Here is a 16,436-nt window from a genome sequence, read left to right on the forward strand (position 1 = left end):
CTCTCTCTCTCTCTCTCTCCCCCCCACCCCCTTTCTATCTGTCTTCCTCTTTCTCTTTCTCCCTTTATTTACACTCAAGGGAGTATAAGCAGGCAAAGGGGCCTGCAGTAAGGATAGAAATAGGAAAAGAAATGTTTTTGAGATAATCAATATGAGTAGATCTTTCGTACCTGAACAAACACATAATCATCTTGGACAATCAAAGAATCTGGGTCAATGTGGCCTGGAAAAGGTTTATTTTTGTTGGCCTCCGTACAGTTCTGCATTCGGCAAGTTAGGTAATGTGAATCTGAAAAAAAAAAAATGGGGTGGGGGGATATACATACAGAGACTTAGAGTCAGAGTGAATATTTTCAATACCCCTTACTATCTTTAAGTCTTTCAACAAGCCTCACAATCTTTGTTAAGTGCATTATTGTTATCATTATTATTTACATTATCGCTATTATGTTATTCATATGCTATCAACACCACTACATCATCTCCTGGTGCTTACATAAGTCTTGACATCTTAGACTACTAAGTTCTATGAATTTAATTTAAGTTAATTAATTTTTCCCTCCCAAACTCAAATGAAAATATCTTCAAACATTGGCAAAAGTACTTGTGATTTCATGGTTAATTTTTTTCTCATTTAGTAGGTTTTACCTCCACACGTTGACTTCTGACAAATAGGGGAACACACATACATGCACTCAATAATCATCTATTGATAAAAGTGCTGTTGTTATAAATAAGCTTCTATGTTAAGACAAAAAAATCTCTTCTATTAATTAGAAGTGAAACAGAATAGAGAAGAGAGCTCTGAATCAAAACTTTGCTTGCGCTTTGCAGTTGAGTAAACTGAGTCCCTGGATCTCAAGTGATGATAAACACAAGATCAGTAATGACAACTTTTACATTCTGGTCTCTGTTGCTGGGAATATATTGCATCAGGGAGGCTATACCTGTTTTTCAACCACACTATTCTGGCCTCTGTCTAATCTGATTATGACACTTCTTTTTTAAAACTCCCTTTACCTCATTGCGTTTAGAATGAATTCAAATCTTCCATCACATACCACTTCAGCCTTCCACGATCCCCCTTCCCACCATGCTAATCTTTTTTACTTTCCCTGTGATTCTTCTAATCCAGCCTACTTAATATTCAGGAACTTGGCCAAACTTTCTACCACTTCAGAGACTTTTCATCTGTATTCTCTTTGCCTCAAATGCTTCTCCCCAGGTTGTTCCTAAAGAAAGTTCTAGATTTCAGCTAGCTCACTTTTACTTGTGAGGATTTGCCATAATTATTCTTTATCAGGCACAATTCTGTGATTTTTCCTCATGGAATTTATCACAGTACAAAATTATCTTGTTCATTATTCCTTTCTTTCTATGCTCTGTTTCCACAGAATATAATCTCCATGAAGACAGATGCTTTTCTTGTCCCCTTGTTATTGTACCCTCAGGTCCTAATACCTTTCCTGTCACATAGTAGGCAATAAATAAATACTTACTGGAACATGACTCTATTGAAATATATCATTCTGAGTGAAAAATAAGTTATTTCACTTGTTTTTGGTGCTTAATGGGTGGGTTTGACTTTAAGACATCAGAGATGTAAGTGGAAATCCACGCTTTCAAATGAAAATATCAGGAGATGATTATTTGCATGAAATGTTGAGATAGATAAAATACATATAAAAATTCACTAAAGAATTCTCTTAAGGAGGTTAGCCAGGCAGAACTTTCCAGGACTACCTTTACTCAAGGAACTTGCCTACACCTGTCATCTGCTAAGATAACCACTAGGGGGCAGCATGCACATTTGCTCCATCTGACCATGGACCGGGTGTGTGATAAACTCAGGAAGGCTGATGAATGGAGAGCCCTCCTCTCCAAAGGTAAACTACAGAAGAGCTCTCTGCTCTTCCTTCCCTATCTCCTTTTTCAGACATTCCTGTAGTTAGGGCGTGTTAGGGCATTGCTCAAGAACTTTTTCTTTAAAAACAATTCCTGGAACACATCCCTTTGTGGAACAAGCCTCCTTGTAGCACACAAAATCTTTATCTTACAAGTTCATCTTTCACCAGACCCTTTTTACAGCTTTTAAGTGACTTCTGATTTTCAAAAGGTAGCTGGGGGTCAAAGACACAATGGAAATTTGTGATCAGGAGACCTGGACTTGAATTCTGATGTGGTCATTACCTGTACAACACTGTGTCTCAATATGATGCTTGAAATTACCCTAGACTTCTTGCTATCTAAGAGTCAGTTTTACAAGTCAAGCTTACATAAGAGGTATGACCAAAAAAAGTACTCATTCCCAGATGACATCACTGAGCTATTGATGATACTGTACCTGGGGTGCCCTGCCTCTGTGTTTCTTGTTTTGTGAGAAAATGAACAAAAACAATGGTTAAACAAAATTGAATCTTGATTAGGAGGCCTTGGTCTTCAAATTGCAAATACAATTTGCAGTTAGAATTTCCAGGACTGACAATGAGAACTTCTTGATGCATACACAATTCTTGCTTTATTTGTAATGCTGTCTAATAGTGTTTTTCTTAAGACCTCAACCTCCTCTTCAAAGGCCCCTGAACAATATATTGACACAAACTTTTCATGTTTCTAACAATAGAAATTTGAATGATTTGGGGAGAAAATAAAGGATGACTGAGTCAAACATTTGTTGAGTATGTTTGTGCCAGGCACATTACAGCATGTTCACAAAGGCCTCCTAATCAAGATTCAATTTTGTTTAACCATTGTTTTTGTTCATTTTCTCACAAAACAAGAAGTACAGAGGCAGGGCACCCCAGGTACAGTATCATCAATAGCTCAGTGGTGTCATCTGGGAATGAGTACTTTTTTCGTCATACCTCTTATGTAAGCTTGACTTGTAAAACTGACTCTTAGATAGTAAGAAGTCTAGGACAATTTCAAGCATCATATTGAGACACAGTGTTGTACAGGTAATGACCACATTTTGTTCATTTTCTCACAAAACAAGAAGTACAGAGGCAGGGCACCCCAGGTACAGTATCAATAGCTCAATGTGCCTGGCACATACATACTCATAATCTTCATAAAACTATAATGTATATCAACTGTGTTTGCAGATAAAGAGAACAAAGCTAAAAGAGATTGTGATTTGTAGAGATGACAGTATGGGGTTTCAACTTGGTTAGCCGGAATCCAACTTTGGATTATGTTGCGTTAAAAAAAAACCTCAGTGAGTTTGGGCCATTTTTGTTAAGCACATTTTTGTTCTATATAAGAATTAATTAACACACCTAAATGCAAAACAGGAACACCAATAAATTAATATTTTTGTGGACTAATTTGCAAGACATTTCAAGATTTTATATATATATGGGATAAAATAATATCCTTTAATCTCAGGTTCATTTATGAGAATTCTATTTAAAGAAAAATTAAGGATCTATGCAGAGATTTAACCACTCAGATATTCATCAGAGTGTTGTTTATAATATAAAACTGGAAAGAAAAAGGCCAACAATCGAGGAATAACTGAATAAATGTGGAACATGTATAGTTTGCTATTAAGATCCTACTTTTATGAGAAAATGCCTAGTATATTTTATATTATAGAAGTAGGTTGCCAATTAATAATATTATACCAATGCTAACTTCTTAGCTTTGAAATATACCATGGTTATATAAAATGTTAACATTAGAGGAAGTTGGGTATGGAGTACATGTACTCTGTACTATTTTGGTAACTTTTCTGTGTATCTAAAATTATTCAAAAATAAAAGTTTTTAAAAAGTAGGTTACCAAAATATGTGCATTATGGACCTGAGTTTTTTGCAAGTTGTATATATAGATATCTATAAATGTATGTTTGCACAGGAAAAATGAATAAAAGATATAAATACAGATGTCAACGACAGTGGAGAGGCAGTCATGTGAAAGAGTTGGACAGTCTGTACAACAAATCCCTGGTCCAGCACCTCCCAGCTGGGTGAGTGGAGGAGGGGAGATTCATGGTGGGCTTGTGAGATCAACTGTCTCCAATTTTTCTGCATGTTCTTTCTCTAGTTTCCATGTTGCAAACTGCAGCTGAGTTGTGTAATAAGCCTATCTTTTAACACAGAATTACAAAGGGCACAACTAGTTGACACAAGAAAAGCACCTGGAAGAGGTCTCCAAACCAATTCTTGCTCAGAATGGCTCAAAGTGAAATTTGCAAGCTGAAGGAGAAATGATCAATTTTGAGCCGCCTGCCCACGGTAGAATTTTCCTGGTTTGTTCCCTTTCTCCTCCTAATGGAAACAGAAAGAAATTGGCTGCATTTCATAATAAGCGACCAATCACACTTAGTCCCCTTGGGGCTTGCTGTAATAGCATTAAGTATGATGAACTCTTTCCATATTCAATTCTGGTGAGTGTATGATGTGGTTCCATAGGAAGTATCTTGTAATTTGGCATTAATTAATGTCAATTAATGTATGCAACTGCTAGACTTTAGAATTAATTTCATTATTTTCCTACACAGATGTTCTCCTTGCCTTAGGTAATTAGGAGAATGTGCTGCTCTTTTCAAGCAATCTCACTCTGTGCAACAGCTGCTGCTTGGAATAATGCAATCCCCATCCACCCCAAACCTGTGCTGATCTAGAGAGAAGCGGCTTTTTAAAAGCCAGGCTTTGAACAGAGGATCAGAGGTTGAAATGCAGGCTCAAGCCCTGCTTGTTTTGTAAACAAATGAATCTCTCCACCTCTCTAAACTCGGATCCATAAAATGGGAATGAACAATGTTCATCTCACCAGTGGTTGTGACAATTAAAGACTTTAGTCTTGAAATATGTTTGTCTAGTGATTGGTTAGACTGTGCTCAAATCACATCAGCTGTAGTTGTTATTTAAGTGCTTTCTCTTTAATCACCAAAAACACTCACATGTGTCAAGGCAACCTCCTGCAAAGTACTATTGATATTTCTACCTAAGGCAGTATGTTTCTTTACATTCAAATTTTTTGGCTAGTGTTAAAAGGTTTTTTAAAGGAATTTTCTTAAAAATGAAAAATATTCTTTTTGTATACAAATTAATACAAATAGTACAAATATTCTGCATATGTAGGCAGTGTGAAGGACTCGTCAGCAAGCAGAACTGGAAAATAAGTAGGACTACCAGGGGACAGTTGAGGCCATCTTTGCACCCAGCACACAGGCCAACCAGCCCACTGCCATACTGTTTCACAGGAACTCCCTCCTTCTGTTGGAGTGATCTTCTAGCTCCATCTCCAACACTGCATGTAACTCTGAGGAGGTCATTTACCAAGCTAGGCTTTAGACTCTTTCTCTAATGAGAATTATTAGAATTTTAGAAACAAAGAATATGTTAAAAATCAGACTACCACTTTAAGATCAAACAGGTCTTTACCGTAGTTTATTCATTGAAACCGTTTCCTTACATTCCTGCTAAAATAAAACAAAGCTCTATGATGTTGCCAGCATGTTTGTGTATTGAAGGCTTCTGCTACTTGTGAACAGCACTCTCATTCTGGCTGACACCCTATGTTCATTCAGAGAGTTTTGCTGGTTTGAACTGCCTTTTCCTTTCCTGTTACTCAGTCCAAATATTTCCCGGGCCTTTCTTGGGTTTTTTCCTGAGGCTTAGGCAAACTTCTCCCTTCCCCGGATATCGTCAATGAAAACAGCAGAGCAGCATTAATCTCCAAAGTAACCAGTACGACCTCTCTTCAGGGTCAGGAACTGTGCTGAGTGGATCACATAGTTTTTCTCTTTTGAACTTTGTAAAAAAAAAAAATCCAGAGAGAAGGGCTTTTAGAAGAAAAAATAAAAATAAAAAACAGACTTGGGGATGAGATTTGTGCAAGCTAATAAGTGACAGTGAAAAACAGGTCACAGAGCTCTGGGACTCGACCACTCATTTTATCATTCGACACATACTTTCAGCACCAAATACTTTAATTTGCACTGATATTTTAGAAATTTTCATTATAAACATAGCTATAAACTATGCAGGCAAGCACAAGTGCTTTAAAACTCTCTTCTTTCCCCCATTAATATTCTACTTGAAAGCAGTAGAGTTTTTAAAGTCCTTACTTCTGCTTTTTTTTGTTGTTTTTTTTTCCTGTTGCTCTATTGCTTCTTTCAGAAACTTTCTATTAATATTCTCACTCATCACACACATATACACACACATACATGCATATGTGTACACATGTCAACACACTGCTATTCTTTTTTTTTTTTTAGTTGGAGTCTCACTCTGTCGCCCAGACTGGAGTGCAATGGCCTCTCCCGGCGATCCTTCTGCCTCAGCCTTCCAAGTAGCCGGAATTACAGGCATGTGCTACCATGCCCGGCTGATTTTTTGATTTATTGTAGAGATGAGGTCTCACTGCTATTCTTATACACTTAATTCCCATCAGGACTCTAGAGCCCTCTGTGGCATGTACCGGTAGAAGCTGAGAACTTAAAAAGTGAGATTCTAGCTTTGGCCCCAGAAACTCTACATAGAGAACATAATATTTTCCTAAAAATTATAAACTTGTATTAAGAGTTCCCATTTGGCACGATGAGTATGTGACTTAATACTACTTTCTTCTATGAAATGTCTTGATTTAGAACCAGTCTAAATTACTAAATGTTAGTAAGTTAGTAAGTAGTCACGGCCTCTGAAATGCCCAAAGGCTGGTCTTTGGGCATTTCAGAGGCCGTGACTACTACAGGGAAAATTCTAGCATCATAATATTTTGCCAAGCACAGAACTGGGAATTGGGACCGTGAGCACAGAACACATAGCATAATAATTAATGCAAATACAGAAAAGTCATTGGTCACTTAGATGCAGCATGGTGAGTATCCTAGGAGATATGTAGGAGCTATGGACACACAGGTGAGAGATAGCCAACCTTCAAACCTCTGCATAGATGTTTTACTCTATGCCACAAACTTTTCCTGTTACACTGAATTTATTTTACTTTTCATTCTACAGAATTGTGGACTTGTTATCCCCCATAGCCTATACAGTCCTCTTAAAAGCAGAGACTATTTTACTATTCACTCTGTCTCATAGAGGGTTCAGTTACCTTTGTCAAGGGTGGAAATATCTATGGAAAAGTTGAAAAAAATCCTAGAAGGCTACTTAGAAAGATGACAAGGATAAGTCATCATTCTAAAAAGAAGGAGCACTGGACAAGAGCCCAGAGGCATGAGAGAATGCCAGATGTGTTTAGAAAACACTACCTGTGTGTTTTGTGAGCAAATCACACTAGAAACCCACACTAGAAACTAGCTGAGTTGCGCACAGACACAAAGTTATCCACAAAGTTATATATCTCAGTCATGAAAAACTGGTAAGTTATGGATTACAACTTTCCAAATTAAGTTTACAAAGAAAGTGGGGGTGGGGATTAGAGTCAGAGACAGAGAGAGAAAGACAAACAGTAGGAAATAAAAAAGAAAGCAAGCATGAATGAAATTAGGCAGGAGAGAGAGAGAAAGAGGGAGGGAAGGAAGAAGGAAGGAAGAAACAAAGTTTAGTACATGGGAAAGAAAATACAGAATTTTGACTCCAAGTTTTATTTTCAGGGGAGAGGAGGGTGTGTGTAATATTTACTTAGAAGCGCCTATTAATTGCAGGACAGAGGGACGATTCAAGAAACTGCCTCTGAAACATGTGGGCTCATTCAGATCAACTATTTCTTTACTTAATAACTATTTTTATCACCTTCCATACTGAATATCATACTTGGAGCATTAGATGCTCATCAAAGAACAATATGCTACAATCCTTGTCTCACATGGTGGAATGGCAGATGGATGACACATTTGCTCATCCTTCTCTACAATCCAGTCACCTAGCCTTTTTGTTATGACTCAACCATGCCAAGCATGTTCATACTCCATTTTTTTACTAAAAGTGCAATTTATTTCTGAGTATATACCCAATAGAAATGTGTGCATATCCACTAACATAATCACACACAAATGCTCATGTCAATTCTATTCATAATACCGCCAAACTTATATTCCCATCAAAAGAAGCACGGATAAAAAATTGTGACACATTCATAAAAAGGAATACTACACAGAAGTAAAAAGGAGAAACTACTGATACACACAACAGTATAGATGTATTTTAAAGACACTATATTAAGTGAGACAAGGCAGACACAGATAATCATATACCCTGTGATTCTATTTACATGACAGTCAAGAGTGGCCCAAACTAATCTATGATGATAGAAGCCAGAATAATAAGAATTGAATTGGAAGCTATTGACTAGGAAGGGGTGCAACATAAACTTATGGGAATATGGAAAAAATTATATTGCTTTAAGGGGACACGAATATGCAAAAATATTTAGGTTGTGAACTTTACAGTAAATTAATTACATCTATGCTTTAAAAAATCTTTAAAAGAACATCAGAAAAGCTGAAACTATACTAATTGGAAGGAAATTAACATATTCAAAACCTAGATCAATAAAGTTACTGTGATTGAGTCAAATTTAACTTTGAGGTCATACTCCATATCTTTTGTGTGTGCTGTGCCATCTGTCTGGAATGCTCTTCCACCAGAAAGATACATAGCTCTCTCCCTGACTTCCATATGGCCTTGACTCAACTATCAAATGCCACCTTATCAGAAATTTCTTTCTTGACAGCCCTCCTCCCCAATCACTCTCTATTCTCCCTACTCTGCTTTTCTTCTCATATTTGCATATTCATTTCAGCTACAAATGCATCACACATTTGTTGCTAACTTGTCTCTCCTAACTAGAAAGTCAACTCTATGAGATCAGAGACTTTGCAACATTTCTTACCATCCTTCATTCATACCTAGAGGAACATCTGACATGGAATTGATGTCCAACAGTATTTGTCCAATGAATGAATAATAGATCTAGAGGGAACCAAACCTGGCTTTAAATCCTAACTCTGAGACAATGGGAAAAAATAATCTTTGTGAGCCCATTTTCCTCATCATTAAAATGAGGAAAACAGTACCTACCTCCAAGGGTTATTGTCAGTAGTGCAGTTGAAAAGTACCTAGTGCAGCAGCACCAGGCAAATAATAGGAATAAAATGCATGATAGATATCAGGCACCATCCTTACTTGAGAACACAGAGGAGAAAGGAATTAAATATTGCAAAGGTATTTATGATGCTATTTTTCTTTTTTAATAAAAAATAGCAGGAGTCAGAAATAGTGGGAATTTTCTAAGACTTCGAAATTACCACACCTGCATTTATATGAATGCTGCTGCTCCATCCTGAAAAATCTTAAGAACCAAGTAGAAGCCCAGAATTTTGTCCTTGAGTTAAGACCTGGGAGTGGCAAGTTTTTTTGTGCATGTTTATTCTTTCATCCTCAGGATAGGAGGTAAGGGCACAGACCTCCTCACAGGTGTGTGGGCACTTGGGAAGTAGAACATAATGGCCACAAAGAAGCCAATCCGAAAGTTGCCCAGCTGAGCCTGTGGTACTGTCATGATCAGGTTTTTCAATGCTGTGTGGGGAGGCCTGTGTTATCTTATTTCATGCTTTTCTGGCTAGTAGTCTGGGCTACCTTTAAGCTACCAAATCACAGAGACCAAGGTGACATCACTAGAAGTTGAAATCAAGTATCTTTTGGAAGATGAAATATGGGATCAGAATGACACCCCTAGAAGAAAAGCAGAGTGTTAGGTCCCAGTAAACCTTGATGCTTGATTTGGGGATAGAAGAGAGCTGAGAATACATGTTACTCAGCATGTTGAAAAGTGGTGAGGGTCTATCAGATTTGAAAGTTGACCAGAAATGGAAATTTCTAAGCTCCTCCAAACTCCATTTTAGAAGCTAATAATAAACAGGTTGAAAGAGAAGGTAAATGAAGACTATGAAATGTGGAGTCTAATTATGGCAACTGTGGTGCTAGTGTTGGAACTTTGGCTGGAGTGAGGGTGATATATTTGATACTTTTAGATTTATATACCAATATTGAAGCATTAATTTTTTCTAACATATTAAAGATATTTGCTGTCTTCTGAAAGCTTACTGAAGAAATCAAAGTAGCCAAGAAAAACAAATAAAAAATTCTCAAATTAAATAAATACAGATTAAAACAGGAAGAATATGCCATTTAAAAATTTTTGCTCATCAGATGGGTTATGCTTAAAAAATATTTGATAATGTCCTGGATTGTTGAGTGCTTTCCAACACAGGGATTCTCATATTGGAAAACTATGCATTGTTGCAACTATTTCAGAAGACAGTGTGACAACATCTACAAAAATTTAAAGCACTTGTACTCTCTGACCTAGCAATGTTCTTTCAGCAATTTATCTTTCAGTAGAGTTTGCTGTTTACAGGAGCTTGAATCAAATACTAACTTACTAATCAAATAAATAATATGTGTATGTACATGTATCAGACATGTTGAAAATAGCCAAAGGAAAAATATTCCATGTTTGTGGATAAGAAGAATCAACATTGTTAAGATGATCATCCTATGAATAGACACTTCTCAAAAGAAGACATATGAGCAGCCAACAGACACATGAAAAAATGTTCAGCCTCGCTAGTCATCAAGGAGATGCAAATTAAAACTACACTGAGATACCACCTAACTCCAGTCAGAATGGCCATCATCAATAACTCAAAAAATAACAGATGCTGGAGAGGATGTGATGAAAAAGGAGCACTTCTACACTGTTGGTGGGAGTGTAAACTAGTACAGCCTCTGTGGAAATCAGTGTGGTGATTCCTAAAAGTCCTAGAAATTGACCTTCCATATGATCCCACAATTCCCCTACTGGGAATATACCTGGAAGAACTCAGGTCACTCTATGAAAAAGATACTCGCACACCTACGTTTATCGCAGCATTGCTCACAATAGCAAGAACATGGAACTAACTGTGCTGCCCATCAAAAGAGTATTGGATAAAAAAAATGTGGTACATGTATACAATGAAATATTACACAACCATAAAGAAAAACAAAATCATGAACTTTGCAGCAACGTGGATGGAATTAGAGCTTATAATACTAAGTGATCTCTCACAGAAACAAAGAGCTGAGTATCACATGTTCTCACTCATAAGTGGACCTTGAGCAACTACCATATTACTGTAGGAAAGGGATTGAAAGTAGAGGGAAACTGCGGGGAGGGGGGTGTGGAGGATAACTGGAACTGACCGTAGTTGATATCCACCCGGGGAAGGGTGGGCACACCTCATCAATAAGGATACTTGCACAATGAACATTTGTTTTTTTTGGTTTTTTGTTTTTGTTTTTTTTGAGTTAGAGTCTCACTTGGTTGCCCAGATTGGAATGCAGGGGCCGCTCCCGGCCACCGCAGCCTCGACCTGCTGGGCTCCGGCGATCCTTCCGCCTCAGCCTTCCAAGTAGCCGGAATTACAGGCATGTGCTACCACGCCCAGCTGATTTTTTGATTTATTGTAGAGATGAGGTCTCGCTGCCCAGGTGGGTCTCGAACCCGCGGGCTCAGGCAATCCACTCACCTCAGCCTCCCAAAGGCGCGGGATTACAGGCTGAGCCACCGAGCCCAGGATCACAATGAACATTTGTATACCTAACCCTGAAATGTACCCCACAGTTTCAAAATAAAAATTAAAAGAGGAAAGAAAAAAAAAAGATGTCCATCCTACCAAAGGTCATCTACAGATTCAATGCAAATTACTAATATCATTGTTCTCAGACTTGGAAATGATAATACAGGAATTAATATAGAAACACAAATGACCATGAATAGTCAAAACAATCCTTAGCAAAAGAAACAAAGCAGGAGGTATCACACTTCCAGACTTCAAGCTTTACTATAATCCTACAATAATCAAAACAGCCCGGTATTGATACAAGAACAGAATAGAGATTCCTGAAGCAAAGCCTCAATTTCTCATCCAACTTGTCTTTGACAAAGCCTCCAACCACAACCACTGAGGAGAGGAGAATCTATTCAGTAAATGGTGCTGGGAAAGCTGGCTGATAACATGCAGAAGATTGAAACAGGACCCCTACCTATCACCATACACAAAAATTAACTCTAAATGGCCAAAAAACCTAAATGTAAAACCTCAAACTATAAGAATCTTAGAAAATTCAGGAAACACCTTGAATGGAAATTGGAACTGGCAACCAATTCCTGATCATGAGCAACCAATTCCCAAGTGCCCATGCCATAAGATAGACAAGTGGGAACTCATCAAACTGACGAGCTTCTTCAAAGCAAAAGAAATCATCAAGGGAGCAGGGAGACGGCCCACAAAATGGGAAGAAATATTTGCCAACTGTGTATCTGTCAAAGGCCTAACATTTAGGATCTACAAGGAACTCAAACGTGCTGAAAGGAAGAACAAAACAAACAAAACAACCCCATTAAAAAGTGGGCAAAAGGCCATGGCCTTGCTGAGCTATGGTGTGGCCGTGTGCTCTTTTGAGCTATGGCCAGGCCATGTTTTCTTAAGCTCTGGCCCCCTCTCCTGCCTTGGGGAGGTGAATCTCCTCTTTCTCTCTGTCTAATTTACTTTCTAAATAAACTATATTTTCTAATCTAAAAAAAAAAATGTGGGCAAAAGACATGAACAGTTACTTCTCAAAAGAAGATATATGGGCAGTCAAAAGACACATGAAAAAGTGCCTAGCCTCACTAATCATCAGAGAAATGCAAATCGAAAACACATTGAGATACCACCTAACCCCAGTAAGAATGGCCATTATTAATAAAACAAACAACAGATGCTGGTGAGGATGCAGAGAAAAAGGAATGCTTCTACATTGCTGACAGGAAAGGAAAATTAGTGCAACCTTTTTGGAAAACAGTGTGGCGATTTCTGAAAGAACCACAAATTGACCTTCCATATGACCCCGCAATCCTCCTATTGGGAATATACCTGGAAGAACTCAAATCATTATATAAAAAAGATACCTGCACATACATGTTTGTTGCATCTCTATTCACAATAGCAAAAACATGGAACCAATTGTGCTTCCCATTGAAGCTGGACTGGATTTTAAAAAATGTGGTACAGGCTGGGCTCGGTGGTTCAGCCTATAATCCCATGCCTTGGGAGCCGAGGTGAGTGAATTGCCTGAGCCCGCAGGTTCGAGACCCGCCTGGGCAACTTGGCGAGACCTCATCTCTACAAAATATCAAAAAAATTCACCGGGCGTGGTAGTACACGCCTGTAGTTCCAGCTGCTTGGAGGGCTGAGGCAGAAGGATCACCGGAGCTCAGTGGGTCGAGGCTGCAGTGGCCGGGAGCAGCCACTGCACTCGAGTCTGGGTGACAGAGTGAGACTTCAACTCAAAAAAAAACAGTGGTACATATACACAATGGAATATTATGCAGCCATAAAGAAGGACAAACATATGTACTTTGCAGCAACTTGGATGAATTTAGAGTCTATCATGCTTAGCGATCTATCACAGAAACAAAGAACAGAATACCATATGTTCTCACTCATAAGCAGACCTTGAACAATTATCATAATACTTAAGGAAGGGATTGGTAGTAGCAGGAAACTGCTGGGGGCAGGGGGTGGGATTGGCAGTTGAGGGAAACTTCCAGGGGAGAAAGGGCACACCTCATTAACAAGAGTACCTGCTTATTGAACATTTGTATACCTAACCCTGAATTGTACCCCACATCCTTAAAATTAAATTAAAAAAATAAAAATAAAAATAGCCAAAGGTCTGTAATTCTACTAACCAGATAGTAATTACTAAATCATAGTTGATTGTATAATGAGATTCTATGAAGTGATAAGCCATGAAGAATTTAGCCATGCTAAATTTATATATGCCAATATGGAAAGATTTTTAACTTGTTGATGTATTTGCCAAGACTAAATTTGGCACAATTTTATAACATTAACATTTGTGTGAGTACATGCATATATACATGATTACATAAGCCTAAACAATTGCTGAACAAACACAGTAATATATTTATACACACATACACACACAAATACATACACCTCTTGGGAATGGGAATAAAAGTCAAGAAGAGGACTTTACTTTTCAGTTGATATGCTCGAGTACTGCTTATCCTTTTTGTTTTTGTCATAGCTATTTTGGTTGGTATAAAAGTAATCTATGTTCACAATAAAAACTCCAAAAGTCTTTGTAGCTAAGCTATTGAGGACTGGGAGAACTGAGATCTGGATCAATTCCCCACATTATTTCCAGCATTTCAGCAGTGGACCTGATCCAGATATTGACACACAGGACATGCAATGTGGAAAACAGATTGGAAGACTGGAGGATAAGAAGTGGAAATGAGATTTCCAGTTCTCACCCAACACCAGAATTAGTGGAATGAGTTGTTATCTAAAGTTGTGAGTTTCTTGTATTTAATTTCAGCTTGTAAAATGAAATGCTAGTTTGAGATTCATTTCACAAAGTTTTCGGGCTATCATTTTCACAGTTGGTTAAAGGGCCAAGGTTTGTTTCCCTTAGTGAAAGAGATTAGTCCTTGGGAAAGTTATTACAAGGTTACTTACTCTTGCAAATAGACATTGAGATAAGTAATTGTCTTCTGTCCTCTGTCTCTGCTGCTACTGGTCACCACCGTAAAGAATTCTGATAAAAATTATGTTATTTTCCTCCAAAATCACATACACATACAATATGGCACCCAATTTCAGAGTTAGTAAGTTTCCTACGTTCATCCAAAGCCCTACTGGACTCCACAGACCCTATATTTAAAGACCTTTCTCTAAGTAGATATGTCTATGAAGTGACACACATATACATATTAATTCAACAAATATTAAATATTGTAGGCTTTGAGCCATGATTTGGAAATAAAACGAAGAATAAATAAGACATGGCTTTTCACAATGCTTTCAATCCTACAATTTGATCAACATTTTCTAACTACATGTATTAAACACATATACACAAATGTGCCTATGTTAGGTAAACAACAGAATGTAGGATTTATTTTTAGGATTTTAATGTGCTACATGCCTACCATGTGCATACACATACACATAACATTCAAACAATAAAATCTTTGTTTTCTGGATGAAGACCTATCAATTTGTCCTCAGTTGAACTCAGGGGCCAATAACAAATGCCACATCCAATAAATATGTTCAGAATTTTCCAATTCAGTTTGCTCTTTTCAGTTTACCTCCCAAGGCAGAGAGTAATACAAGAAAGAATAACGCCCTTGTCACAGAGGTAAGCTATAAGACATCCACGTATCAGAGTACAGTTGGGAAGAAAGGTCTGTGCCAGTCATAGACTCTCACAAAACAAAAGCTTTCTAGCGCTCACCTCCCTGAAAATATGGGAATTTCAATTGAAATAAGTTAATTATAAAATGTAATTTAGGGACATTTGAAATGAGATCGAGACTAAATTTTGAATAGCAAACCCAGATAGGCATATGCAACCTACCCCACAGAGATGAGCCAAATTGGCAAGTGAAAAATTTTTTCCCATGTCAAATGTCTCAGTGCCTTGACTACAAAATTCCTGAATACACTAAAATGAGAAAAAAAAAAATTCTTGTTCAAAGACAAAATTATTATATCATTTTGATATATATCCTATGAAATATACAAACTTGAATATAAACAATAAATTCTGTATACTTAAATTTCTTACTAAACAATAATGAAAGGATAGAGAAAAAAGGGAGGACCTCAATCAGGAAATGAGAAAGAGATAACATATAGATATGGAATTCTTGGAGCAACTGATCAGTCCAGAGCCTGATTTTGACAGAAATATTCTCAAATCTTGCCAGCTACATTTGTTAATACCTTGCTACTCTGACATCTCTGTGCTATTTTCTCTCTTCCTCCTCTTCCTCTCCGTGTCTTTTACCTAGAGCTATGGTTACTGACTGCCTTGGAGAAAGACAGAGAGAGAGAGAGTATTATACCAAGATAACCTCATTCTCATTCTCATTCTCATTCTCATTCTCTCTCTCTCTCGCTCTAGCTCTCTCTCTCTCTCTCTCTCTCTCTCTCTCTCTCTCTCTCTCTCTCTCTCATACACTGAGACAGGTCTTCTGCTTAGATCCTTTATATCAATTGGTAGATTTTTTTTTCTGTTGTGTTTTGACAGGGATAACTTTTCAAATTAAATCCCTTTATTGAATTTTTACCCTTGGATAGTTTCTGAAGATGCTGCCTTTGCAAAAAAAAGTAAAATAAAATAAATAAAATTAGAACTGATATGTTTCATGCCTTGTGAAAGTTGAGCCTGAGATTACAGTTTGGCATTATCAACCACCGTGCCTTCAGGGGGCATAGGAATAATGGTGGAAGAAAATATGCATATCAGGGAGAGCGATGGCTGTACTGTTTTTAGGATATAGGGTCACGTGCGTTAGATGCCATAAACCAGAAAGCAGTGGCATTCCCAAACGCTTAAAAATAAAATAAGCCTGGGATGCTACCAATTCTATCCAGAGTTTTCTAAATAAGGAATGTA

The 16,436-nt window shown here is 37.6% G+C and overlaps 1 protein-coding gene across 1 annotated transcript in view; it reads right to left on the reverse strand.

The window, feature by feature from the left end:
• The window catches only part of LOC103260604 (VPS10 domain-containing receptor SorCS1), a gene marked incomplete at its 3' end in the record, with an annotated part of 460,792 nt that overhangs the window by 19,870 nt on the left and 424,486 nt on the right, over window positions 1–16,436 (reverse strand). Inside the window, exon 7 of the mRNA XM_008058239.1 lies at window positions 171–289. Coding sequence (XP_008056430.1) covers window positions 171–289 — 119 coding nt within the window. The remainder of the gene's footprint in view (window positions 1–170; window positions 290–16,436) is intronic.

The sequence above is a fragment of the Carlito syrichta genome, unplaced genomic scaffold, assembly GCF_000164805.1.
Source record: "Carlito syrichta isolate Samal-C Ts95f unplaced genomic scaffold, Tarsius_syrichta-2.0.1 Scaffold303264, whole genome shotgun sequence".
Lineage (NCBI taxonomy): Eukaryota > Metazoa > Chordata > Mammalia > Primates > Tarsiidae > Carlito > Carlito syrichta.